The sequence below is a fragment of the Anser cygnoides genome, chromosome 3, assembly GCF_040182565.1.
Source record: "Anser cygnoides isolate HZ-2024a breed goose chromosome 3, Taihu_goose_T2T_genome, whole genome shotgun sequence".
Lineage (NCBI taxonomy): Eukaryota > Metazoa > Chordata > Aves > Anseriformes > Anatidae > Anser > Anser cygnoides.
In genome coordinates, this window is record NC_089875.1 from 96,994,775 (window position 1) to 97,022,746 (window position 27,972).

A 27,972-nucleotide genomic window follows, 5' to 3' on the forward strand; every position below is an offset into this window, starting at 1 on the left:
TGTGAATCTACAGATATAGTAAATGTGCAGCTCAGGACAGATCTGTGAATCTACACAAATGAAAGAGAGTAGAGAGTACCTTTTTTTTTTTTTTTATGCTTGTGAAAGTTTTAATATGTGTTAATAAATATAAAAATCTTTTGTACGCTCAACTACAAAATTCCATAATTTATAGTAGGTTTTCTGATATATATTTTATTATCGCATATGTACAACAGGCTGGCTTTCAAGAATAGCCTTAAAAAGCATAACCAACGGAGTAGTTCATCTGTGACTTTTATAATGGACCATAAATGTTTCAGAAGAATGGTCTGGCGAGGGACTTCTTGACTCATGTTTTGTTCTGCAGGGTCTGAAAATAAAGAATGTGCATGTATTTAACAATAAACTATACAGCTTTGTTTTGAACTTTGGCTTAATTGAAATCAGTGGCAAAATTCCCCTCCTTTTATGATGAACACTGTGGTATAAAGTAATTCCCTTCACCATTATTAATGTGCTGTTCTTTCTTCCATCCCCTGTATTCTTTAAATCTGAGTTTTATTTATATGCCGATATTCCTGTAACTGCAAGCCTAAAGAGAAAGCCTCTGTGCCCATATATCCTTGACTTGCCTTTTGCATTTTTCTGCATGATTCCTCTTTGATCTGCCTCTAAATTTAATAATGAAATTCGACTCAATATCCCTCCCACTATATATGGCTCCTGCTACATCATGTTCTGTTACCTATCATCTGACAGTGTAATTCTTGAATTCTGGCCATTTAATTTGGTCCAAGAAAATGTATCATTTAAGAAAAGGCCATGTTCATTTGACTAAGTGAATGCACATTTCTGTTTTCTTACTGAGCACTGGCATATGGGCAGTTTTTCATACCGTGTGTGGGAATGTTTACAGAATCCTATCAGCAAAAATGGTATTTGGCAAGAATATTAGCTTCAATAGCAGCATTCACTGTTTGGTTTTTAAATATGTTATAATACTGAATATTCTCATTTCCTTTCTGCATTACCTCTGCCTGCTACAGAGCTAGAAAGGTAGCCTTGCAGGATTTTTGAATTCAGATTTCACCTTCTCCTGCCTTGGAACAGGAAATGAAACCTCCTAAAACCTGGGATCTCTGTATGAATGGAGGGCATTGTAGATATGCATCATATTTCACTTCTTCCTGCTGACACCAGCAATGTCAGTTCTTTCCATCACTGGGACATGCTGAACTGTTTTTAAAGACAATCACAGTGCCAACCTCTCAACTAAATCAAAACATTTTATTTTCTGCTTTTCCAATTTCCTAGAACCAAAGATTAATACTCCTATCAAATTACCTGATCTTTAGGAGAGTCAACAGGACTATTCCTAGGATGAGAACTATGCAGGAGGAATAGGCAATAATGTAGACTGTTTCACCTATAAGCCAAAAGCAGAAAGCAGACAAGAAACATTTACTTCTTCTGTGACAAGAATCAGGTTTGAAATCTGAATTGGAATACATACATATGCAAACTAAATTAGCAATCAATTCTGATGCCAGCAATTAAAAGGAGGAAAAAGACCTAGGTGGTATGCCAAAGGTAGGAATTATTCTTCCTTCATCAGCTAGTGCAAAATTGTTTTCAGACTCCTCTTAGTAAATACCAGCTCCAATAGCACTTCATATTTGTACCACTACCTTTTACTGTACCCCAGGGAAACTGCAACAGCTTGTTACTCTGATTTGTGTTTTGGAGTATTTTCCCTGTTGATTTTATTCGGTGTATTGAAGGATATCTGACTCTTACATATCTGCTAGGTTTCTTTTTCTTTTCCACGTATTACCATAATTGCAGTGTGAAGCAATAGTCAATCTAGAATCAAATTAATGTAAAATGGGATCTAACATTGTGTTTCTGGGCCTCGTGCCCACGGAGTTTCCTCTTTCTCTTAGGCTGCTCACCAAGAAGTCACTTAGGCAGTTTACATGCTAAAAATTCCCACTGTTGAACAACTGGGAATTGTTTCAACTTTTGTTTCCCAAATGAGGGGAAACTTGTTTTTCCTGGTGGAATAAATGTAGGAGTTTTGATCAAATATTCTGAAGAAAAAAAATGGTCTCAATACAAAACATCAGCCCAGAACTTGGCATCAAGGAGTACAGAGATATTAGATGACAAGAGGACTCAAAACCAGAGCCACAAGAATAAAGCATGAGAACTTTTTACTTGCCTATTATACTGTTTCTATTGTGTTAAACAATTACATAAGTTTCGTTTATACAGGAACTTAAATGCAGAATGGCAAAATATGGCCTTAGCTGTTCCTAAGGTTTTCCACCTTACTTACTTAGGGAAACACCCACCAAAGAAGAGGCAGAGTCTCAGCCCCATCACTTACCTGAGCTGGGAGAAGGTCAAATTCTGGTCTCTGAGTCAATTATGATTATTACACAATACATGTGTGTGTTTGTATTTGTGCACACACATACACAAGCTATTGAAAAATACTTAATGTGGTGAATATTTGATGGAAGAGGGTGTATTTTGGTACCAGTGCAGGACTGCTAATACCATACATTAAAAGATAAATCAGAAGGTGTCCCTCCTCTCAAGTTATGATAGTTCTTTAAAGTGATAACTTTTAGGAAAGGAATAATTTTTAGTCTTTTTTTTTTTTTTTTCAGTTTTGAATCTTCATTGTGCAACTGTGCACTGAATTCAATTTTTAAAACTTCCTATAACTGCAGGGGCTATAAAATTTCCTTTTTTTTTTTTTTTTTTTTTTTTAAGTGGAAAGATATTTAAGACAAATAGAAGTTTTCACAGTACCTCCCTTACCATGAAGATTGGGAAATTATTCTGAAGAACAATCATGGGTGGTAAAAATGGACTAATCAAATTTCACCAAAATATTTGATTTTTTATTTCATTAAGAATTTTGAAAAATTGTTGCATTCTGATTAAATAAAACACTCTAAAATGATCAAATGAAATCAAAATGTTCTTTTTTTGTCAAACTCTTACAAAAAAAGATATATTTTTGGTGAACTACTTTCTTGTAAAAGAGATGTTGATTATATTTTCAGTTCTGTGGGGAACACATGAAAGATGTTAGTAATGAAATTATGCTAGAAGCCATATATTTTCTCCTGCCTTCTGAGAAATGAGAGAATTTGTAAGGCTGGGAGAGGGCACAGTTTGGTGACTGAAGGGCTAATTCTTCATTTTATATTTTCATGTTATATATTCTTTGTGGTTAAACTACTTGAATGTGCCTATTTACGTTTCCTTAAAACATTGTCGGGGTGTCTGTTTCTTGATCATAAAATCATAGAATCATAGAATCATAGAATCATAGAATCATAGAATCATAGAATGGCCTGGGTTGAAAAGGACCTTCAAGTTCATCTAGTTTCAACCCCCCTGCTCTGGGTAGGGTTGCCAACAACTAGAGCAGGCTGCCCCGAGCTGCATCCAGAAAGAAGAGCTCATCCTGACCTTTTTTAAAAATTCAAGAAACAGTTTATATTAATTTTCACTATTAATCTATATCCATCCAGTTGTTGAAATGTGAAATACTGATAGGGATGTTAAGAAATGTAAATACAAAATTTTGTCTCTTTTCATCCCAAATCCCAACCATGAAAACCAGAATACACATGTAAATTCCTATATGACATAACAGTCTCTTATGTCTGATCCCATTTTGATCACTGTATACAAGTTATTGATCAGCTGAGTATGATCTAACCAATGCTTTAAGGCTTAAAAACCAGTACCTTAAACAAACAATAAAAACTGAAATTAAGCACATTTGTAGTTATGGGTTTGTAAAAAACTTAAGCTCTCATACTGTGCTCCCATTCACATTTCACTGGATAGCAGGCATCACAATGATTAAATACATGATTAAAAGTTAGAATATTTTCCTACTCTTAGTAGAACTGGTTTTAAAAAAAAAAAAAAAAGTGTACCTAGGTACTTATTTCATTACTCTTTTGAGAAGCAGCCGTCTCTGTTTTTTTGTTCTTCTCTTCTGCACTGAGGTGCCAAAGAGCAAACCTCTTTTGGGTTCTCTGACCAGATGGAGAAAAGGATACAATTATCTGTGTGCCTTGTGAGGAATGAAAGGCACAAATAATGTATAAAGACTTCCAGTAGAAACCAGCTAAAATGTGAGATGTTTCTATCTCCATATCTCGGAGAAAGAATTGACACCAGTGGAGAGCAGACAATTCCATTGCAAAGGTGCAAGGCTGTACTGGGCTGTACTGTCCCGTGGAGGTGTCTCGTGCTCATGAGAAGCTAGGGGACCAACCTAGGGACAAGTCTATGGCAAAGCCACCATGACTGTGTGACAAATGTCTAACCCTTTCTTGGATAGGCTGTGAACCTGAGGGACACAACCAATGGAGCTGTAGGTACCACTGAAACACTAGATGAAGCAGTCTATATAGACATACAAACATTTCCAGTGACAAAGTTTTGGTAAAGGATAGCTGTGGGCTCAGCAGCTGGAACAATTAGTGGTATCAGTCTCTTGTGTAAATCTACCTGCTTATGTATATGTAGTGAGATGGCTGTGAATATTCATCAGATAGATGAATTCTGGATTGTGCTCAAAAGTTTCTTGGCTACCTACAGCTTCTCACAGGCTTTTTCTACATTTATAAAACAATGAGATCGACAACGTTTCATACTTTACAAATTAAAGTTGCTGGAGCTGAACTAATCTCAGTTCCCACAGCAGCTGGTATAATTATAGATAAACCCTGCCAATTACTTGTTTATCTAGATTCTCAGCACAGCAAAACTGCTCAGTAGAAAATATCTGATAACTCTATAATTTAAGAGGAAAATAACATGAATTCCAAGAGTTTTGGGTCAAGCCCAATTTTATTGTATCTCACAAGAACCAGATAAGAGTGTTGTATTCCTAACTTCTTCTTCCAGCCAAAAAATACTTTAGCTCCAAAGCTCTACACTGATGAAAGTAAGTGCTTATCTTCACACATGATTCATTTTTCAAATTAAAGTATAAGAAGCAATCTTTTCAATTATTTGAATCTGTAAAATCATGGCAATGACTTGCATAGAATGAAGTCAAAACTAGGCTGGAAGTGCATAACTAGGTAGGCAATAAAAATATTTTCTGAAGTTTGGAGAACATTTTTAGTTTATCACATTATCATTATTATTATTATTTAATTTTATAAAATGACATAAAATTCTGGCCCCATCTGAACTTCCAGAAAAAGTCTCATTAACTTTTGTATGATCAGGACTCTGCCCACATCACACCTTGTTAACCAGGCCATATCAACTGACAGACGTCTATGTTGTCATGTACCCTCCTGGGTATGTGAACTAGTATAAATCCAGTTAAGACTTTTAAACAGCCCTGTTTTTATATTGCAAGCCAAAGGCCAAGGAGCAGAGGACTTTATCTTTTACACCCTCTTTTCAGGTTAGCAATATTCCTGGCATGAGCCAGTTACTTGTGTGGTTGATCTCACTGAGCCAAATGGAGCCCTTTCACAATGGTAAAGCAGAAGTGAAATCTCTCCTCACTCCATGTGCCAGCTGGGCCAATGCTTCCCAAAGCAATTAAGTGCTTTTGTTACCTAATCTTGTATTCAAACATCACAACTGTATTTAGGAGGCTAAGGTCTTTGAGATACATCATGCCAGGATGTAAAAAGTTAGCAGGCATCAGATTCTCTGCAGCAACAGTTTATGCATACTCAGTGAGTCCACAGCAAGTAGATATCTCTTGTGTATAGAGCTGGGCATTTGAACTACTTTTGACCCAAGGTATTTGGCTACTACATTCACACCAAAATGTCTCTGTTTACACCAAAAGCTGGAATAATATTTCCCCACTGAAAAGGATTATATTTATTAGCATATATATTTGAGTATCTGTTTATATTTATTATTTATTATGAAACTCTCCTTTTATAAAAACAGTCCTATTCAGTGATTTGTAGTACCTTTTTCAAAGTTTTTGAACTTTTTAGGAACCACGTTTTTTGAATTAAAAAATTTAGAGACTGATGACTCATCTGTAGATGGTCATTAATTTGAATTTGTGAAAGGTCCTTTTATTTTAGGCAAATTAAGCAAAGGATACTTCTGAGATTTTAAGGTAGGGACAACACATCGGCAAATGTTATCTCCAGCTTTCCAAGTTCAGCAAATATCCTCAAATATCTCCAGACACACAAAAGGCCATATTTGACAACTTAACCATTTTGCCTCTGCACCATGGGATTCTTCTTGGGATTTGATTTCAGTAAAAATAAATATTTTGTAAAGATGATAACTCCCTTTGCAGCCAGAGTAATGCACATTTGCTAGCATATGAATCCAGGATCCTGGGTTAGATTTTTGGCAGTGGTATTTATGAAGCAATTTGCAATATGGTTTTTATCATCAGGTAAATATCCTGAATCAGATTCTTCTCCTTGACCTGACTTCCTATGAGACATTTATAGGTTAGAGAGTTCCCAGCTAGAGTACATAACAGGTTCAATAGGATGAGTATTTTACTGTATGGTTTAGGCTGGTCAGCATTCTTTGTATTTTTCTAAGGCCATCCAAAATTCTGTTAGAGTTCAAGGACGGGTTTTTGGAAAGTATTCAGATTTCAGTGGGAGCAGAATTAACTGGGTGCAGCCTGCTTTTTGCAAACATTTATCCAAATCTTTGAGAGAAATGCATACTGCATTTTACCCAATGAAAGGTTCTGCAGTTAGAACTAGTCACTGGGGTGAAATAGCTCCCATTTTACTTTTTCCCACTTAGAGCAGAATTTCTTCCATTATAACTTGTATTATTTAACCACTAGACTCTAGTTCCAGCTACAGATTCAGGCTTCCCTTTAGTTGGCAAAGAGAAGCCAACACTTCTAGGATACAGCAAAGATGCTAAAATTAATGCTAAAATTACATTTGAATGCTCAATTATTCATGATATGGGTCTCAGGAATCCTATTCCTACCAATCTATATTTATACTTCCTATGTTGCCCACTTCAGCAATAGCTGAAGGATGGTGATAGAATATCCTTCATTTTGTACTGCATGCAGAACTTGAATTAATTTTTAACTGTTGAAGGTGTTCAGTATTAACATTACTGGGGACTACAGAACTATTTTGTGGTAATATCTGAAGTATTGGTGATCTGCCCCATACAATGTAGAGAAGGTCACTCTCATTAGAGTATATATTTGCACATTAAGCTTGTTAGTGTTCTCACTTTGTAACGGGGTCCTTCAAAAGAAAATATGAAACTAATAATCTTTCAACCATGAGAAAATTTGTATATTAATTCAATATCCTTCAACTTTATGTCACTTAATTGCTCAATATAAATGCATGGAAATAAAACCAGATGCAGCTCTTCAACCCGTGGGATATCACAATCCACAATTGCATGCCTTTCTGTTGCATGAGAAAGTAATATCTGATGGAGTGTAACACAAGACCCTTCTCAGATCACTTACTGTGTCTCCCTAATTTTGTTGTTTTAACTAGTATGGCACAAATAGGCAAGAGAATTACGAGAGAAGTAGGTGTGACATCAAAGATAATCATTTATACAACACATTATGACTACCACTCTCTAATGACTGTATGGAGAATCAGACACTGGCAGGCTTAATAGCTTAATTTTCCACAATTATAATATAGCAATTGTGAGCCATCTATTTCAAAACCACTTATCATAGAAATTGGTTCAGTCTCATTATCTTTATTTTGTGGTTATATAAGCTAAGGCAAGCAAGTAGAGGTTTTTCCACATTATGCTGAATGGGGGAACAACAGGTAGAGCTCACTTTCCTGAACCCACCCAAGAGACCCAACCTTTTGTCTTCTCTATCACACACAAGGGAAATTTCAAGAGCACTTCTATTAAAACCATGAAGTGATTTGCCCAGACTCACCATTAATTAAAGAAGAATGTAGCTGTGCTCTGGAAAGCTTTTCTCCTGGTACTTCTGTATTCACCCAATGAAAACCTTTCTTCTTAATTGAAATTTGACCTGAATAATGGCAAAAACATCCATTTAAAATATTATTTTTTAAAAATAATTTATGCGAATATTACTGCTTGATGTTTTGATAAGAGCCACAGAATTTATAAAGGCAGCTATGTAAAAAATTTACTTATTGATACTCAGCAAACCAAGTGAATGAATGAATGTTAGTTCTTCCTTTTTAATCTCAATTATACCTCCCCTGTAGTTTATTTTATGGGGGAGAAATGTGCTTTAAAGAAACATATTCTGTGCCTCAAACCAACTTAAATTATCTTTCACAGAAACAAATTTAGAAATTTCTCACCATTTCTAGATCCCTATTGCTAGTTCTGGGTATTTGCCCATTCAAATTTCAGTGTTAAAAATCCTTATCACCAGAACAGTAAAAAGTATCTAAAGTTCATACCCAGTCCAAACAAATAGGTTTGTAGAAGGGGTTGGATGAGGTCTGGAATAGAGCACTTACTCAATATCTCATAGCTTCCATAAAGATAACCACATTTAACACAGCAACTTACAATCAAAACCATAATCATATCCCTCTTCAGTTTAGTTGCATTACAACTATGCATATAAAAAAGAAAAAAAGAACCAAAACAAGCAAGTTTCTAATCACTGTGCAACTGTTCTGTATAGTAGGTGCCAAACTTTTATTTAGCCAGAGGCTCTGCATCCCCAGTCTGTTTTTGATTGACTAGCAGGAACTTCATTGCACCACAGGAGCAAGCAAACTTCTGTTCTTCAATCCCAATTAGGTTAGGGAAGTTTCCATCACAAAAAACCTTTTATCCTGAGACTGCTTCAGGGAATGGCAAAAGCTGATGAGCAATTATTTGATTATTATAATATGAGGATCATCTTTTTCTTTATAGGTAAAGAATAACTAACAGAGTGATGTGATCAGTCATTTGGATCATTAGATGCAGCCTTAAAGCAAACAAACAAATAAATAACATTCATCAGCAAACTCACTGCTAGTACAGTCTCAAATCTAACAGTGTTAAGGTATTGCTTTGCCAGGGGAGCTAGTATTTAATTTTAAAATTTTTCTCAGACTGAATTTTAGTACTGATTGTCTAACCTTACGGGCAATGTTTCTGCAACATGATTTTAATTTCTGGGTAGACTTTGAGTGACAAGAAAAAATTATACCATTATCAGTGGCAATTTTTGACTGCTAAAACTGAAGAATTAGCTAATTCATTCAATGAAATGTGTTCGTGCAATTAATATGTTTTTAAAAGACATCCCATCAGAAAGAACTATGAGATAATTAATCCTTTTAGTTGAAATCTTTGGAAATAATTACTTCTCCCAAGCTAGCTTGCAAATATATAATTACAAGAAGATGATTGGCATAGGGTGTATTGTTCAATTGAGTTAATCCTAGTGTTTTTACTTAAGGCCAGATCCTGAAGCCTCCATTCACAGTCTTAGCAGCTTTTTCTTTGAGAGTCCAAGTCTTGATTGTGGATGTGGCCAGCCAGCTCTTTCCCAGATAGCTAGTTTGCAATTATTTCAGTGGTGTTGGGAATACAGCTAGAGACGTAATATACATGTATTTAAATTCATGGTGAATGGAATTAAAAGATTCCAACAGTATTTTGGATATAAGAAGTTTAAACTATTTCCTCTTAACTGTGTAGGTCTGCATGATCCTCTACCAACATATACAAAGAAAAACAAATAAATTACTCTCCTGAAAAATGGAAATTAATGCATTGCATTCAATGGCTTGATTTCTAACACAAACAAGACCTGTGCTCAGAAGTAAAAGCTAGAAAACTCTCGGTTCAGTTTTGTATTCTTTCTCATTACTGTTAAGAAATTGTGTGAAAATAGAAGACAACTAATTCCAATAATTTTTGTGATTTTTCACAACACAGCTAACCTGTGTCTAAAATGCCAATCATTTTTAAGGTTAGCATTTATTAGATAGCTTCCTAAATATATGTTAGCCAGCTTACAGTTTAAGAAATACTAATATTTATACTCCAAGAAGAGAAGAAAAGGAAGAAAAAACCAACATAATATATATCACATGTACCAATATGTACCATATTATTGGTACAGACACTGCACAAAGGTACAACATTAAGCAAATGACAGAGAGGCTTTGAAACTTATGAAACTTTGAAACTCTGATCTGCATAATATTATATGCCCCATAAATTATTCTTTTATTGTTATTCCAGCCAGCAAATTAATGTAGTCAGACATGTAGCCAATTTATTGATTTACTGCTAGTATAAAATATCTCTTAAAATCAGAGAAAAAACTGCACACGTAATTTGTGTTTCCATTTGGATTAAAAACCCACAGATATAAATCTTTGTGATATCAATGGACTTATAGCAAAGATATGCTAAAGATTTGCTGCAAACCAGCAATTTAATTTAAACTTTTAAACTAATTATTCTTTAACGTATCATGTGTTACTCACGTAGCTCACTGAAGCAGGTTGTGCTGTGAAGCATGTGATGGAAGAGCTTGCACAATGGCTGTTCTGCTGGAGGTGAATTCTGGCAGGTGCACTCCACACGCAGCATTGTGCCCCAGTTGCTAATGTAGGCTGCTTTGCACTCAGCATTTGCAGAACAGGGCATGTCATCCTTAATTAAAGTTTCAAGACAAGCTTCATCATCATAGCATTTTTTGGTCACATGTCTCCAACATTTTGACTGAAAAGTTTTATATTTTTTCCTGGCAGAAGAAAAGGAAGTATACAAAATAAAAAAAATAAAAAAAAAAATGATTTCACAAAAAGGCAGTTAAAAATGATCATAAAAATACATTGTATTCTCAAGGTATCATTTCAGTCTTAAAAATCACAATATTTGGTGATAGCTGGCATAATTCGGCTCTGATTTGCACCTAATCAGTTTCAGTGAAACAGCAAATTTGTAATTTGAGAAAACAGTTGGCTTTAGTCAAAAAGTTTTTGAGAAAAAACAACTGTACCCCAAATCAACACCTGTATACACTTTCCCAAGGTCCAGCAAAAATTATTGTGAATACCAACAGTCTCAGATCGTCAGAGAAGAAATGTGGGCAGAGGAATAAGTCCAGTCATCATCATGAAAAAAAAGAGGCACATTTCTAGTGGGTAAGCTTGTTGGATAGCATGGTAGGAAGAGTGGATATTCAACTTAATTAAAATAAAACAATCCACATCCAGTGCTAAAAAACAACTAACCAACCAAACAAAAACCCCAGACAGAATACTAACAAAATATGCCCAATGATGTGGAAGAATTTCATTGCATATATTAAACCTTAAAAATTAATTGATAATGGAGATAAGTTATGTGAAGAATTAATTTGTTTCCCAGCTCAATAATCTTAAATGATTTCAGTTTATTTGCTATTAGGTAGAATACAATTAGCCTTTAATATATTAGGTATGACAATCTAAAAGATCTATTAAAGGCTAACTAAAAAATCTTTAGATATTGATTGGAAACCAGTTTATCACTTGCATTAAATATTAGTGGTCCAGAGTAGTAAACTGTTGTTGTGTAATGTAACACGTGTACAGTAATATATTAAGATATTTTTTCTTAATCATAAAAAATTTGGCTGCTAATCTATTGTTCATATTGTATAGTTCTTACAAGCAAGTCACATGGAAAAATGTAGACTGTTACAATGCCAGCTAGGATCTTATTGTAAATGTTTTCATTATACAAAGAAAGGCTTCAAAGCAGATGCCACCTCTGTAGTAATGGAATTATTTTTGTTCACCTCCCGACTTCTAGATATGTCTAGCCATAATTCACAGACTAATTTTGCTGCTTATGTTCACTTATTGTCAATGCCAGGAAACATTAATGCTCTGAAAATAATGGGTAATTCAGCAAGTTTCTATTATGATATTACATGTGTACACATGCACATGCACAGACTTACATTTGTAGCCCAATTCTTCTCGACATAAAAGGGGCAATTCCCACAGACGTCAATCTGAATAGCCTGCACAGAACTGAAAGCATCTCTTGGTCTCCTGCTTTGTTTACTGAAAGTTAATTTGAGCACAGCTTTGAGGTAAAAATCAGGTCTAATCCACAAGGGAATCAGGGACTACGCTGAAAATCAAAGTGAGCCAATTGACCATCCCCAAATGGTGGCAATTAAGAAGTGTGAGCATAGGCTAATCCTTTTGTATATTTTCTAAAACAAAATAAAATCTGAAACTGTTATTCTTCATTACTTTGGTGGTCTGTGAATGTTTCAGGGAAGCTTTTTTCACATTTCAGCGTGTCTGAGAAGAAAAGAATAAGATGAAAGTTTTGTGAAGGGGCAAGTTGCACAGTGTTTCAATACAAAGGGTCAGATGATAAGGTGGAAGAGGTAATTACTTTAACCAAACTTCTCCTAGCCTGCTGCATAATTTGTGTAAACGGCTAGAGGGCAAATGTGCAGACTGGCAGGTGTTATCTGAAGAAAGTGTTAATGAAAATACCTCACAGCATAGTTTGTTCAGTTGAAGTGGTGTTAAGAGTCATGAAACTGGCAGAAGAAAAGGCTGCACTAGGTCCCAGACCTATCTGAAAATGAATGTTTTAGTTTACTTGTGGAATTAATGCGTTTGACACACCAGACATCTATGATAGATGTCCAGGTGGAACTTCGTAGTCACTTTTCAGACCGGATTTCAAAGAATTGCTGTCTGCATCATAACCTAACTTTCTGCATGGTAAAATTGGGTAAAATGACCTAACGTGTTATATGAACCTAGTAAAATGTTCTCTACCCACATTTGTTTCATCTACATATTTTAAATATTCGGTGTGGTTTTTGAATGTGGTTGTTTGCCCAGAGAGGCTGTGGGTGTCCCATCCCAGGAGGTGTTCAAGACCAGATTAGATGAGGCCCTGAGCTGACTGATCTAGTGGGTGGTGTCCCTGCCCATGGCCATAGGGTTGGAACTAGATGATCTTTGAGGTCCCTTCCAACCTAAGCCATTCTTTGATTATATCTCTTTCATGAGATGTTTTAAAGGCCCCTTCTGGGTGAGTTTGTGTGAAGAGGTTCTCTAGATACCTGTGTGTTTGAATGGAAAAATAGTTATGATGCAAGAGTAAGCCGTAGGGAGGAAAAGGACTTGCTGGAAAGGTGGAGTATGAAGGTTTTCTAAGTGCTGATAAGCTCTAGAGAGCTGTTCAACTTGCAAGAATCAGCAGTGCATGCTGGCAAAGAGTTTCTGCTGTACTACCCGAAGACTGACCTATAAGTCACCAGGACACCAGTGCAACATTACTTTTATGAGCCTACAGCTGAAGTTGGCCATGAGCATACAGTTGGAGTTGCACTAAGCACTGAGGGAAGGTGTTAGTGTGTGAACAAACTCTGTGAGGGAACAAACGAATGTGTGGTGTAAATGTCTTCTGCTGTTAATAACATTTGGAGTCTATCAAAAATAACAGCATAAAGAACAGAAGATGTTCTAAGAAGTACTGGCTGTGACCTCTTTCCTCTTAATTTTATCCCCTATCAAAGAAAAGGGACTTTGCAACAAACCCTTATTTTAGAACATTCCTTGTGCACCTGAATAGTTTGTAGTAGTGCTATAAGGTGATTATCAGATCTTGTGCAAAAAAAAAAAAAAAAAAAAAGACCACACCAAAAATTGTGCTCTAAAACTGACATCTAACTAACATGTCATGATCAAAGATTAAAGATGGTAAACTCTCTGCTCTTTCTATCCATGAAGTATGGCTTTTTGAAATGTTAAGCACAAATGATGATATAGAATGGATACAGTGCAGAAAATCATTTTGCTATAGATGAGAAATATGGCACATGTAAAAAAATATTTGATCAAAAAATTATTCTCAGTCCTATGGCTAGGCAAAACTTAGGAAAAGTAATATTTTTTCCGCTTACCTGCAGAATTCATTTTCCTCACACATGTGAATTACATTTAGGCATGATGGGTGGGGAACTGCAGTAACTGCACAGGGCTTGCCATGAAGAAGTTCTTTGGCTCTGTGGCAGGATTCATCAGGCTGGATACAATCACAAAATATCATCATTTGGGCAACTTCCAAAGGCATGTTGTGATAGAAGAACCTGATGGCTGCTTGACATTCTTCCATGTTGCACTTCTTACTTACTGAGCAGACCTTAAGGTACAGGGACAACTGTTTGTTGCATACTTCATCTTCAACACAGTCCTTGTTCACATCCAAACAGGTTCTGTTTGCTGTGTGTGCTAAAAAGAATAATGATTTTTAAAATGAAATCACAAGAAAACCTTTCTCAAGTGACAACTGGTGATCAAGTGAATTGATGATCCTGCCTGTGATATTCCCATTACAAACAAGTTTGACTCCCAAAAGCTCCGAGACAGCTCTTCCAGCACTGCCTCTTTTAAGTCCATTGTTTAGTCTTCATATTCCTCCCTTCTACTGCTTGGCCCTCATAGGTAACCCCCCTGCAAGTTCCTGCCCTTGCCAGATGGTGAGGAAGAAGAAAGTGAGAAATGGAGAAATGGAAATTTCTTCATAGAATGTAAGGTTTCTGGGAGCTAGTGGTTAGTGGATACTTGAACTACTTGAAACTGCTGACATCTCCCACCGGGCTACACAACAACCAGTGGAGAAGAGAACATAAATTACATTTCTCTGTTTTTAAAGCTAGTTCAATTTTTTTTCCAGCCGATACTATAAACCTTCCAAAAAGATCTAGATATTTCTGACCTAATAATGTGGTAAGTTACCTTTTGGGGTAAGTTCTCCCTCTATATCAGGAAGGGGATTTTTACTTATCATTTTTGGATTTTTCTCTATACAGTAGTTTAACTAAGAATACGTAGGGCTCTATTGATTCCCTTCTGTTCAGTAATCTGAATGAAAACTATTCATTTTAATCTGGAGATACAGTGTACATTATGTGAAAACAGAACTAAAACCAGTTACTAGGATTTATAAATAAATTCACAATTACCTTGTTTGGAGAGAGCAGATAAACTCCACTGTAATTTTGTTTCCATACTAATATTTTCTAGAACAAAAAATATATGGATATAAGCATATGCAACAATGATAAATCATGTCTCAGCTTAGTTCTCAACTTTAAATTATTGGCTCTGTTGCTGGCATAGTGCTGGTAGTAAAAATAAATGATAAAACAAATCAGCTTGATCGAATAGGAACTGTCAGCTTGTTAAACTCTAAAAGCCCTGTTAAATATATTCACAGATTTTGGGGTGAAAACACAGTTTCTCAATTGCTGTTGATATCATTCTCTACATAATTATACATCCTGTGAATAGAAGAAGAGTTTTAGAGCTGCTCAGCACAGAGTAAAATCAGGGTTATTGTAAATAAATAAAGGCCAGAGGCCTTAACATGTTCATCAGCACATACAGTTTTTAAAACTCAAAAGGTTTGTTGTGTTAAAGTAAATGCAGACAGAGAATTCTTATTATTAGAAAACTGTTCTTTTTTATTATTATTATTGTTTTTAGTTATAGTGCAGTACTGAAAGGGACTGATTAGGATCAGGTTTTGAAAGATTAACACGTTGAAGGAAAATATAATTTGCACTTAGGCTATTGTTTTGCTATCAGATTATTCATTTGCGTCTGAATAAACCTCTTAAAACTATCTCGTTTCTAACATTAAACTGCAAACAATTAAGAGTTTTTTTTTTTTTTTTTCACAGGTGTGCTCATAACAATGCACGTATGAAAGGACTCATATTCTTGGAATAGCACTAACCTGTGTCAGTGTCCTGACTTTTATCATCATCATCATCTTGAGCATCACTTTCACTAGCTTCTGAAACTTGGTTCCCTTGAGAGTACTGTAAACAACGGTTGTTAAATATTCCCCTCCATATTTTAAGGCATCTTATTTGAAGTGGCTCTGAGCACTTGCACTCTCCCAGCACTGTTTTCTTCAGTTCTTTCCATGCTGACAAACATTCCTGGCCACCTGTTGGGAGCCTGCATTCTGCTGCCTCTGGCTGGCATGCTCGCTGGAAGCTCTTATACACTAAAAAACAGTATGGGTCTTCTTGACAGCGTTGTTTTGCAATGCTGCAGTCATTCTCTATTTCATCTGTGTGTCTTTGGTTTTGGTGGTTTCTGTCTTGCCTAAAACTCAGCTCAGCATCTGATTTTGAGGAAGTTTCCAAATACTCTGTGCAAATAGGTAAAAAAAAAAAAAAAAAAAAAAAAAAGAGGTATCATAAGGAAGTTGGAATGTCATCGCTGGTCAGCTCAAAAACGAACTACAAGAAAAGGAGTTAAATGTCCCTAGTCATGACATAACTAAATTCAGCTGTATGTATATATACACAATTTTAGCCACCAAGATTGGACATATGATGGATTATCATTTCGATTCACTGCATAATCTCTGAGGAGAGAATGGCAGTTCCAGAGTATGGTTCATTCATCGCCTAAACTAGTTATTCAAGACAGGAAGAATTACTCCTGAAAGTATCTACCAACACCATGAGCTGTCCTTTGTAGGTAAAACCCACACTAGTGCAACTCCATTCAGGCTTTTTGCTATAACAGTAAGAAATGTAATCTCATCTAATGGAAAGGAGAGGAGAGGAGAGGAGAGGAGAGGAGAGGAGAGGAGAGGAGAGGAGAGGAGAGGAGAGGAGAGGAGAGGAGAGGAGAGGAGAGGAGAGGAGAGGAGAGGAGGAGAGGAGAGGAGAGGAGAGGAGAGGAGAGGAGAGGAGAGGAGAGGAGAGGAGAGGAGAGGAGAGGAGAGGAGAGGAGAGGAGAGGAGAGGAGAGGAGAGGAGAGGAGAGGAGAGGAGAGGAGAGGAGAGGAGAGGAGAGGAGAGGAGAGGAGAGGAGAGGAGAGGAGAGGAGAGGAGAGGAGAGGAGAGGAGAGGAGAGGAGAGGAGAGGAGAGGAGAGGAGAGGAGAGACACCCCCCCCGCCCCAAACAAACCAACCAACCAACCAAAACAAACAAAACTTTCCTTTGCTAAAAGCAAATGCAACTGTTACAATGACGTTAACATCATGTTTTAGATACCTACTCTTCTTGTTTGGGGCAAGTCATTTCAGATGAGGATGTTGTTTCCTCTGCAATAAAGCCATATATTCTGCTACTCTACGATGTACACTGACTGATGCCAGCAGGGAGTGATGGATCAGAGTGGAGAATCAGCCTCAGGGCTTACTTTCCACACTCTTTTTCACTGGCTGATTTTACCTCTCTCACGTCAGATTCACTAATCGTTACTCCAGGAGACATTGGATAAGAAACTGCAAGCCTTTCATGCACCAAGTAATTCTCAATTATAGAAACAGCCTTTCTGAAGGGAAAAGAGTTCTCAGAATAATAAAAAATAAATTAAAAAGATCTGGGCCCTTTCTTTACAGTGGAATTTTACAGGGGATGCATTTTATTTCTTAAGTATGGCTTTATGAAGGCAATAACAGTGTTCTCTATACCAGCTAACCTTTCTTAGATGTAATGAAGATGCTCCTGTAACACAATATGACACAACTGCACAGTGGGGCACCCCATTTTTTCACACTCACATTCACAAGGGCTGGTCATGGCTGTCTTGACAAGTAACATAGATCCAGTGGTGCTCATGCCTCCTTGGGCAACAAAGAGCCCTCAGCACAAATAATATTTTCACTCTTGCTTTCCATTGCATGGAGGAAGAGCTTGGAAAACCATTTGAATTCCTCACACGCCTTATACTAGCTTTGTTTATTGTAAGGCATTGTTTTCATATGCATGTCAGAATGTTAATATCATAGAAAAAAACAACTAATTTGAGGGGGGAATTATAATGTTTCAGAAATGTGCAAAGAAATTTGAATCCGGTTAATATGAGTGTTACAAAGTTATATTTTAATTTTTCTTCTTCATAATTAAAACTTAATGTTTAATTAGTTACCTTTGTCAATCCTGCATTGTTTCCCAAGGAAAGCTGTGATGCTACAGGAATCATCTGTAGTGCAGACACAGTTCTTAAATTCTGGGTATTCATCAGCCAGGACCTGGATGATTCTATTACAGCCACTAGTGTCTTCTGCCTTGCATCTATTACCTAGAACTCACAGTTAAAATTATAATGTTGTTAATGTTTATGAACGCTTAAGGGATATGGTTACATAAAACAATTCAACTGAAGCACAAAAATAATGTGTTTTGCCAAGAGAAGATGGTTCGAGCCTAGTTTTGTTTGAAAACCAATCATAATTTACAAATTTTAAATAATATTCTGAGTGATGTAATAAAGTTGTGGGTACAATATTCCCTTCTTGTATTCAATCTGACCTATTACTAGAACATCTGTTCATGTTCACGTTTCCAAAGCACATAAAATGTTAAAATGATTACTTCTGACAGGAATTAAACAGAATTAGTGTACTTTTGGCTTATAGGAGAGTTCATTTAAGGGACCATATTCACTGGAGTCCACAGAGAAGTAAGCCAGCAGACACCATTGTGCTGGATCACAACGATGGAAATACCTGCAAGGAAGGGGAACAGAGGAGCAGAATAGTTGGGATCTGAGACCACTTCCACAGAGCCTGTGAGACAAAATATATCAATCACCCCTCTGTTTATGGACTAAATGGTTTTCATTATTGCTTAAGAGAGCTACACATTGCTTAAGAAAGTTATATACAGTTTATTACCATTTAAGTTTTATAATGTGAAAGTCACGGTCTACTTTGTCAAAGTAGGTATGCAGTTCCCCAAACCAACACATTTCCCTCTCATGAATATTAATCATCTCACAACACGGAAGATAAGGAATACGTGGCTCACAAGATTCAGGCAAGTCATGGGGCAGCACAAGGATTTGTTTTAATCTATTAAATGCATATGCTACTGTCTCTGCCCTGTCAATGGTGATGCCTGGCTTCCTGCCTTGCTGCTTCCCAGGTGAGCCGTGTGGAGCAGCAGTGATTGAGTGCTCCAGGAAAACTGCAACACTCGCAGCCATGTGTCACCACTGCCACTGACAAGCTTTAATGGGATTACAGCTTTAATGTCATTTATATATTGGTGACAGGAATAGCAGTGGAAGGCAGTCAAGATGAAGGCCTGCAAGAGGAAAGAGTGCACTTTGCCTGTGCCTGAAGGAATGAGGATTAACTACGCCATAGTGCACATCCCCATCCTACTACCCCCAAATCCTTTTTCAAACAGTGCCTCTATTGCCCTTTTTCCAGTTGGTGTTGCTGACTAAGGAGAGTTTGGGATTGAAAATATGAAGTGCTCCAGGGGCATGTCGCAGTCCAGCAAGGAGTCACAACTCCCAGTCTCTGCTCCCACTTCACCTCTTGCTTCAGCAAGGGAGGAAGTCATGGTACCTGGGCTTGCTTGTATATGTCCATCCCATCTCATCTTTTCTTCTGAATTTTTAGGAGTATGATCCTCACCTTTAGCCCTCACATTTCCTTCTCTTCCTAGTAGCCAAGAAGCTCAGGAAGTCTAATAGGAGCTATTGAAGGTCATGGACATAGGACACTCCCTGACAGTAAAGATAGGATGGAAAATATGTGGTGACATGGAGACTATGGATGCCCATGAATGTAGGTGGGGGAATATTCTACTGTGTATTTTATCCAATGACTAAAGGACAATAACAGAATTTCAGGATACAATTTCAGGAGGAAAAGTTTCAGGGGTAGGAAAAGCAGTGACGATCAGGAGGGGCTTGTGTAAAAGTTAGCTAATTTACAAAATTTATGACTGTCTTCTTCATGGTCTTAGGGACACTTCAAGGTTAGAGGTGGGCGGAGATGAGAAAATAAGAAACATAAATCCCAGTATATTTTATTCAGGTACCCCAGCCTTACTTAGCTTATCCACCTTTATGGCACCAACCACACTACCAGCATAGTGTCCTATGAACATATGGATCAATTACAACAGCTGACAACCAGGGAGTGGGATGTAGGTAGTGGGACTACGAACTTACAAAGGGCATAGACAGAATCAGGAAGCTCATCAGATATATAGGGTTCCCTTGCCTGGCCTCTTGAAAGCTGTGTAGAAATAACCTATTATCAGTATTGGTCTGTTTGTACACTGTGTTGATTCAGCTGTGATGAACAGTAGAAAATATTTTATTGCTGGTTTTCAATTATTTTGCTTTATCATTCATTAGTTCTAGGTAATATATTTTAGTTTATACATATGCTACCAAGGTATTTACAAAAAAATATTCTCTGACCTAATGCTTAGCAGCCATTCTTCATTATTTGATTTATTTATATGTACACAGTTTATGTACATGTGACCACAGAGAGAAGCATGACAGAGTAGAAGCTGACACATCCACAGTGATAATGTCTCTTCTTGCACAGTCAGCTCTGAAGTCATCTCAGTAGGAACTGCATCTGAAGAGTGCAAAGGAAAATACTGTTTTCCCCTCTAGCACTGGTGAGACTGCATCTGGAGTGCTGTGTGGAGTACTGGACTCCTGAGTACCAGAAGGACATGGGCATACTGGAGTGGGCCCTGCAAAGTGCCACAAATATGATGAAGAGAATGGAACATCTGCCTTATGCAGAGAGGCTGAGAGAGCTGGGATTATTCATCCTGAAGGAGAGAATAGGATACACATATTCATGTGTACAAATACCTGATGGGAGGGGGATGAAGAAGGAAGGACCAGACTCCTTAGTGGTGTCCTGTGACAGAACAAGAGGTACAAACAGAAGTACATAAAAGCTGCCCAGAAAGATGGTGGAGCAACATCTTTGGAGATATTCAAAATCCAGCTGGAAACAGTCCTGGAAGATCTCCTGTAGTTGACCCTGCTTGAGTAGGGGGGTTGGACTAGATCTCCAGTGGTCCCTTCCAACCTCTGTAATTCTGTTACTCTAAGTAAACCTACTTCCGAATCTAATTCAAAATGTGGTTCCTCACTTTTTTTCTTTTGAACCCAGATGTTTCCATTTCTGTAATATTAACTACTGGTTAAATCAGGGCTCCAAAGTTTATATTTTTTTCAGTGAAATAAAAAAAAACCAAACAACACAACAAAACCCAAACCTTAAAAATCTTCATTCTGCTATGCTGAAATATTTTTGACATTTTCAAAGCAAAAAGTTTTGATTCCATAAAAATTAAATATTTTAATCTTTTTCAACCTGACATGTCAACTGACTTGTAGACATTTTGACCTTTTTTTTTTTATTATTTTTTTTCACTGTATCATGGCATAGAAAAGGAAATGGAGGAAGGGTAGGTCTCAGAAGACCATAAATTGAGATTCTGAAAAAGCTGCTGTAGTAGAGGAGCAGTGATGGACAATTTGACTGAGAAAGGAGTCACTTAGGCAATTGTCTAGAGTGTCCCCTGTCCTGCTTTGAAGAGCAAAAGATGTAGACCATGATAATGCAGATTTAACTTGGAGGTTACCGCCTGAGAGTCTGTACTATTGAACTTGTACCACAGAGCAGGAGCATTATTATCATTTGTAGTTAGATTTTGATAAAGAGACTAGCAAAAAGAACATTTATCCAGTCACCTATTGCCTCCAAATACCACGTTTATGCTCAACTCTAAAGGGGCCTTTTCCACACACATAGCTCACCCCATGAATTTTTTTATTTTGCATATGTAGAGTACATTTGACAGATAATATAATGTTGTTCTTAGTAATAATGCTCCTGATAGGTTTTCTATTGTTGTTCCAGTGAATGTACTTAGAGGTACCATCAGCTGTCTGACTGTGGGTCCATACCCTCTGGGGTCATGGTACATAATAACCACATTTAGAATAATTTCCCCTAGACATAACAGACTATTTGAGTGCCCTGCAATTCTGGAGAGTCTTTGCTAAATGCTATTGTCATAATAAAATATACAGATGCAAAACCAAATAAGGAAGCACGGGGGAGTTTATTTTCAGAAGATTTCCATGACCCAGTTATATGTCATTAATATTAGTGAATAAGAAATGGAGCAATGTGCTTTAGTGAGAGAAATTGCATATTATGGGACAATGCAACAAATCTAAAGGGGAGTCCACAGAACTAATCATACTGGCTCACTTCACCTGGTGGCAGGGTATGATGAAGGCTAAAGTAGAAATCCTGATCTTTATGTCAGGTAGTCTTGGTACTAATGCCTTTGTGCATGATGTGAGAGATAAAAATTCAGCTTCTAATTTGGGGAGAGGTTTGGGACTAGACAGTTCATCTTTAGCTCACTGTGTTGAGCCTGAAAGTACTGCATATTCCAATATTCTTCTTCAAATACCAATTTTTGAAACTGCTCCACTTCATATAAAATATTTAAAAACTCAATAGAGCATGAAATGAAACTCAGTTCCTTTGGGAACTGTTGTAACCATTAGGATATCATGTATTTTTCATCTACTCTGTCTGTTCTTAAAAGTATTAAGCCATTCTATGCAAAGCAGACACATAGCTGGAACAGGACACACTAAGAAGGAACCTCAGATAATTTGCTGCTCTAATTATTTTAAATATTGCCTTGTGACCCAGGGCACCTGGGTTCAAATCTGTGCAACAAATCAGACATCCAGAGTCATTCAGGCAGCTCCTGCTGCAGGTGAATATTCCAGCAATGGGCTGTTGAGCGTGAAGCCAGGCAGTGCCTTCTGCTGCCTGGCTTCACACACAGACCAAACGTGAGACTGAGCTCTTAAATCCTGACAGGGGGACATTCACTTCATGAATTCTGCTGAAACTCAGAACAGAGTATGGTGTCAGGACATGGTTGGTTTTGTTCAAGCAATGGCAATAGAAGGAGAAGGAGGGTTTCCATGGAGATTTAAATACCTCAGTAATTCCCAGTGACTGAGAACATGCCTTACAGAATTAAGTTGATAGAAATGGCAGTTACGTACCTAAATCTCTTTGGTTGCATTTATGAATAGGGCCAAGGTACTGACTAGGCTAATGGCAAGTGACTGTGTATAGATTGCTGCACTTTAGCATGGTAAAGTCCGGTCTGTGAAGATAGTATGGGCCTAGAATTGCTACCAAGAGGCAGTTTTGTGCAGTCAACCTTGGGGTAAGAAAAATTAGCTGTATGTGCACATGCTGTCACATGGCAGTTGAACTTAGGGCCAGAAAATAGTCCCTGACCCATTTTATTTACTTATACTGATGTAACCTTGGCAGATCAAGGCCCTTGACATTTATTAGTCAACAGAGGAGTCATCCTAGTGACATTACCATGCTGTACTGCCACTCTTTTTCTCCCTTCCATATTCACATTATCTAACAAGTGAATACTTAACATTTAATTGCAAGGTCTTTGGAACTTTATATTTAAATTTAGATTTAAAGAAGGGAAGAGGTTGTGACTGTTACGCAATGACTTTTATGTGGTTTGTTCAAGAAGACACTAGGCCTTTGGAGAAATGAACATTTTCAACTGAAGTACAACAGAGATTAAGATGAGTTTCAGGTCAAACGTAATACCTGGTCTTCCCCCACTTAGAACATAATTATACTTTACTTGGAAGTAAAGCATTGGAAGTATAACAAACAGAGACAGAGACTATTTTTCTGCTTCTTTTTCTTTTTAAGAGTCTGTTTAACAATTCAAGGAGGATTAGTCACATCCCTAACCTGCAGTTTATTATATCATCACTCCCTGGAAGTGACTCTGACATGTACTGACATGTAGGTACCATTCACTGAAAAAATGCAGTATGCCTCCCTACAACACAACTTCCTTTGAGGAATGCTTTATTTGATCTGTTTCTTATCATAACATAGTATTAAAAGAAAGTATTCTAAGTAAATATTACTTTTCTTTTTTCTTTTTTGGCTATTGTATTAAATCAACTCCGAATTACAGAAAGCAAGGTTGGAACTTTTTTCCAGTTAAATTCTGGAAAAAGATTAACATAAACCCACAAGAACATAATCTCTGCTGAATTCAGGCTTGCTGAATTGGTTCAGACTCCGACCTTGCTTATAGTCCAGAAATTTCATTTACCACCTTATTTAAGGGACAGTGTCACTGTTACTGAGAATAGAAATGGCCACAGTCAAGGATTTCAGACATTTTTTCTGCAGCCATCCTTTGCTCTTTGGAATCTCACTGACTTCATTCAGTTACCACTGCAATATTATGGCACTATATGAATGTGCAACCATTCAGCAGTTCAAAATAACATGGTGTACACCAAAAGAATTACCTGAAATATTGCAGACATCTTCAACAGTTCTCCAGACACTCTCACATCCATTTGCAACATTTATACATTGCTTACTGAAGTGCAGACAGTCAGTAGTCTGGGCAGTAGCTGTATTTATGAAGTACATTAATAACACTGTAAAAATAGAACATGATGACTATTTAACACAACAGGTACTGTTTAAATTTACATTTAGACCATAACAATATAATTTACTGTAGTTTATCTATAGATTAAAACTATATAGCAACTCACTTTTTGATAGAATAAAACTTTTCCTGTTTTACACCTGAAAACATAAACTTTTAAATTTTTAAAGTTTCAGTGTGGCAAATTTTATATTGTTTTTACTTCAGAGTTGTGATATCAGCCATAGCTACATATACCGTCAGTTCATAGATGTATAGAAATGACTGTAGTTCTGAGATCCCCAATAAATTATAGAGGGAAGACTGAGTATACAAATAAGAGGAAACATAATTTTATTTGAATTGCAATTTCATGAAGCTAGAGGCTACACAGGAAAGAATAGAAGATGTGAAAGAAAGAACAGAAGATGTGAAAGAAATTTGAAAGAGATGTTGAGACTTGAGATGTGAAAGAAATTTGAAAGTTATACAACTGTTAGATAATATACATAATTAATTATAATATAAATAATTAATAGATAATATACAAATATACAACTGTTAGATAATAAATATAATTTTATTTCATAATGCAATACTATTCACCCTCTTTATTTTTGTTTTGCATTTCTTGAAAGCGATCTTCACATTTATGTCTCTATCTGCTTCCCTGTGTGCACTGAACCTAAGGGCCATGTTAATTGCATAAAAAAAGTTCTAAACCTGAAGATTGATGCAGAGTTTTCAAGATAAAGAACTTGTAATCAGCACCACCTCTGGCTTATGTGTAGAAAATTAGATTGCTTTGCTAAGGAAAGACAAATCAGTTGGGGTTTAGCTTTTTCATCAACATTCCCACGGTAACACAACCTCTAATTTGTAACCATGTAACCATGTATCTTAATTTGCTGTAAAATCAAGCTTCAGACACAGATCTAAAGCTTTATCAAACTAGCTGCTGAACACCTGCTGGGAATATTTTATTTGGATATTGAATGACACTACATCTCCCTGACCAATGCTCATTTTTTATGATGCTCAGGAAAATTCATCCAAAATTTGAAGCGTTTCCATCTCTATTCAATTCCTTAAATATGATCTGCTTGAGGCATGAAATATTGTCTTAGTACTTGTCCAGACCCTATCCAGAGGAATGATACATTTGAGAAACAAGAAATGAAATACCAAATATGTCTCTTGATGATCTCAAAGATGCTGCTACTAATGATCTCAAAGAGCTGCTACTATTTAGAGTAGATACCATCCCTTCTGGAAATGATGCTTAACTCGATGTAATAGTGCTGCTGTAAGGAACTCTTTCTGGAGACACATTGATAAGGATGCAGTAACATTTAATACTTTATAGCTGATAGGTGCAATAGCATTTAGTGTGCCTCTGAGACACATAAGAGGCCACGTGCTTATCATAAGAGGGTGAAGTTGGTGTTAATCCTTTCCCATTTGTGCGTATCTCTCCTATTTCTCAGATCTACGCAGGGTAAATTGTGAGAGCAATCATCTTCAGCCTGTGACACTCTTGTAGACTGCTTCTGCCAGTCAGTCTGAAAGACTGATTGATAGACTTGACTCCTGCCAGTTAACAGTGAGGAATGTACAGCTGGCCCATCCAAAGGAATAATTTTGGCTCATTATCATAAAATGTTATTCCTGGGACTGCCTGTAAAAGTTCTAACTGCAAAGTTACTTACTATTTACTCAAATTACAGAGAAAAAAAAAATGCTTATACCTTACAGTTGAAAATGACCTGTATACATAAGGCAGTATAATATTACACACCCAGGAACTTTTAAAGAAAGGATACTTTGCTGGATGGCCATTTCAATATGCTTTAGGTACTAACGCAGTGGAAGATGTATACCTCTGACTGGGATCCATAACACAAAGACACTGTTAAGAGTCCCTCCTGTTAAGAAAGCTTTTCATTACCTTTGGCTGAAAATGAATAGTCAAACTAGGGACTAATTAAAACGCTAATTAGCAGCTCCTTTTTTAGGATTATTTCAGACTGCGTGTATTTTAAACCTGACTGGAAACTGTGCCACAAAAAGGAAGAGATGCTTTTGCATAATGAAGAGGTAAGTGGCATAATCTGTGATTGAAGCTAATTCAGTTGTAAGAAAGGGCTTCTCCAGATCTAATGATGTGTTATGGATAGGTCTTTTGTTTCCTCAGCAGTACACTGGGCATACTCTGGCAAGCCTACACAAAGCAGTCTGGCCTATATGATTTTAGAATTCAATGCAATCTACTTTATACACTTGCTTAAATTGGCAACCATTATTTTAGTCATTCACTTTAGTTATTTACTCAAGTGTTTGGAGTACTCAGAGGCTGGTTTGCACTTAGGAAAGTTCAAGGCATCTAAAAGTTACTTTGTAGCTAAAACTTTTAGAGGGATCTAGTTTGATGTGAGGACACATACATTTAGGTTCCAGGTGTCTATTTTTGTACAGGTGTCAATTCATTTTTTGGAAGAATTCAGCGTCTAAATGAGCAGGGGGTAAAAAGGACATTGTAACACCTTCATTTTGCAGATTGGGAACCGAGACACAGAGGAATTACAGTGTCTCACCTAAGACTAAAGGATTATCTGGCAGATAATAAAGAATAATAGGAAACTCTGATTTCTCAAGCTGTGGTTTCCTGTGCAACAACAAGAGCAGCAAGATAGGTAGCTCCAAAGGAGAAAAGCAAACAGTAGTTGATATCAGGGGTAACAATTGTGATAAAGGACAGCTTTATTCTAATAAAACCTGGAGCAGAACTACCTACAGAATATTTTTAACAGTGGAGTGGAAGTTTAGAATAGTGGGATGGTAAAGAGAGAAGCAGCATGTATATAAAATGTAGAGAGGGGAAAAAGAGGATAGAAGAAATAAAGAATGGGTTGTTTCATGCTCACTTCTACTAATTATTTCTGTACCAGCTTCGTTGTCTTCCACTCACCCCAACCTTTTTTTTTTTTTTTTTTTTTTCTTGATTCAAACCGAAGGGGAAATGTCAATAACCCTCCTTGCAGCACTGCCAGCACTGAACACTTTCCACTTAGCAAACAAGTGACTGTTTATTCAGACAAGGCATCCCATCTGCATGTCTCCTATCCTGCTCAACCTCTTATCGGTTCTGGCTCTGCCGGCTGTGCTACCCATGTTCAGACGCACTACCCTGGCCGAGCCGGGATGCAGAAGGGTCAGAGGGACAGGTGGGGAGGAAGCGAGGGGTCCCGGTGAGGATGAACAGCACTTACCGAGGCGGAGGAGCGCGGCCATGGCTGCTGCTCGACGCCGGGGCTCGGAGCCGCCCGTTCAGCACCCGCGGCGCGGACAGCGCCCACCTGCTCCGAGCGGGCACCCTCCCGGTGCCAACGCCGGGCTTCTTCCCACCTCCTTCGGCAGGAGCAGGTGGAGTGTCCCCCCGCCCGCCCCTCCCTCGGTCCCTCCGCCCACAGAGCTTCCTTTGATGCTGTTGTTATACCCTGTGCTTACGTTTCTCTCTCTCTCTTTTTTTTTTTTTTCAACTGCACTGCATCTAGAAGAGAAGTGGTTCTTGGGTTCATTTTTCGTGCAATTTGGCACTCCCTCCTTATTCAGCTCCCACTTGATTTCAGGAAGAACTAACAGAGTGTGAGGCTTTGGCTGATGCTTATAATCTCTCCGGAAAATGCGCTTTCAAG

General features: G+C 37.3%; 1 protein-coding gene across 1 annotated transcript; it reads right to left on the reverse strand.

Annotated features, from left to right (window-relative positions):
- Window positions 1–80: 80 nt before the first annotated feature.
- On the reverse strand, window positions 81–27,850 carry GFRAL (GDNF family receptor alpha like). Its single transcript, XM_048078046.2, has 10 exons — window positions 27,547–27,850; window positions 24,150–24,284; window positions 17,901–18,059; window positions 15,742–16,164; window positions 14,966–15,022; window positions 13,904–14,231; window positions 10,461–10,720; window positions 7,922–8,020; window positions 1,327–1,408; window positions 81–352 (listed from the first exon to the last, which is right to left on the reverse strand). The coding sequence occupies exons 1-10, from the start codon at window positions 27,566–27,568 to the stop codon at window positions 265–267; spliced, it is 1,653 nt and encodes a 550-aa protein (XP_047934003.1). The 5' UTR covers window positions 27,569–27,850; the 3' UTR covers window positions 81–264.
- Between the last annotated feature and the right edge of the window lie 122 nt (window positions 27,851–27,972).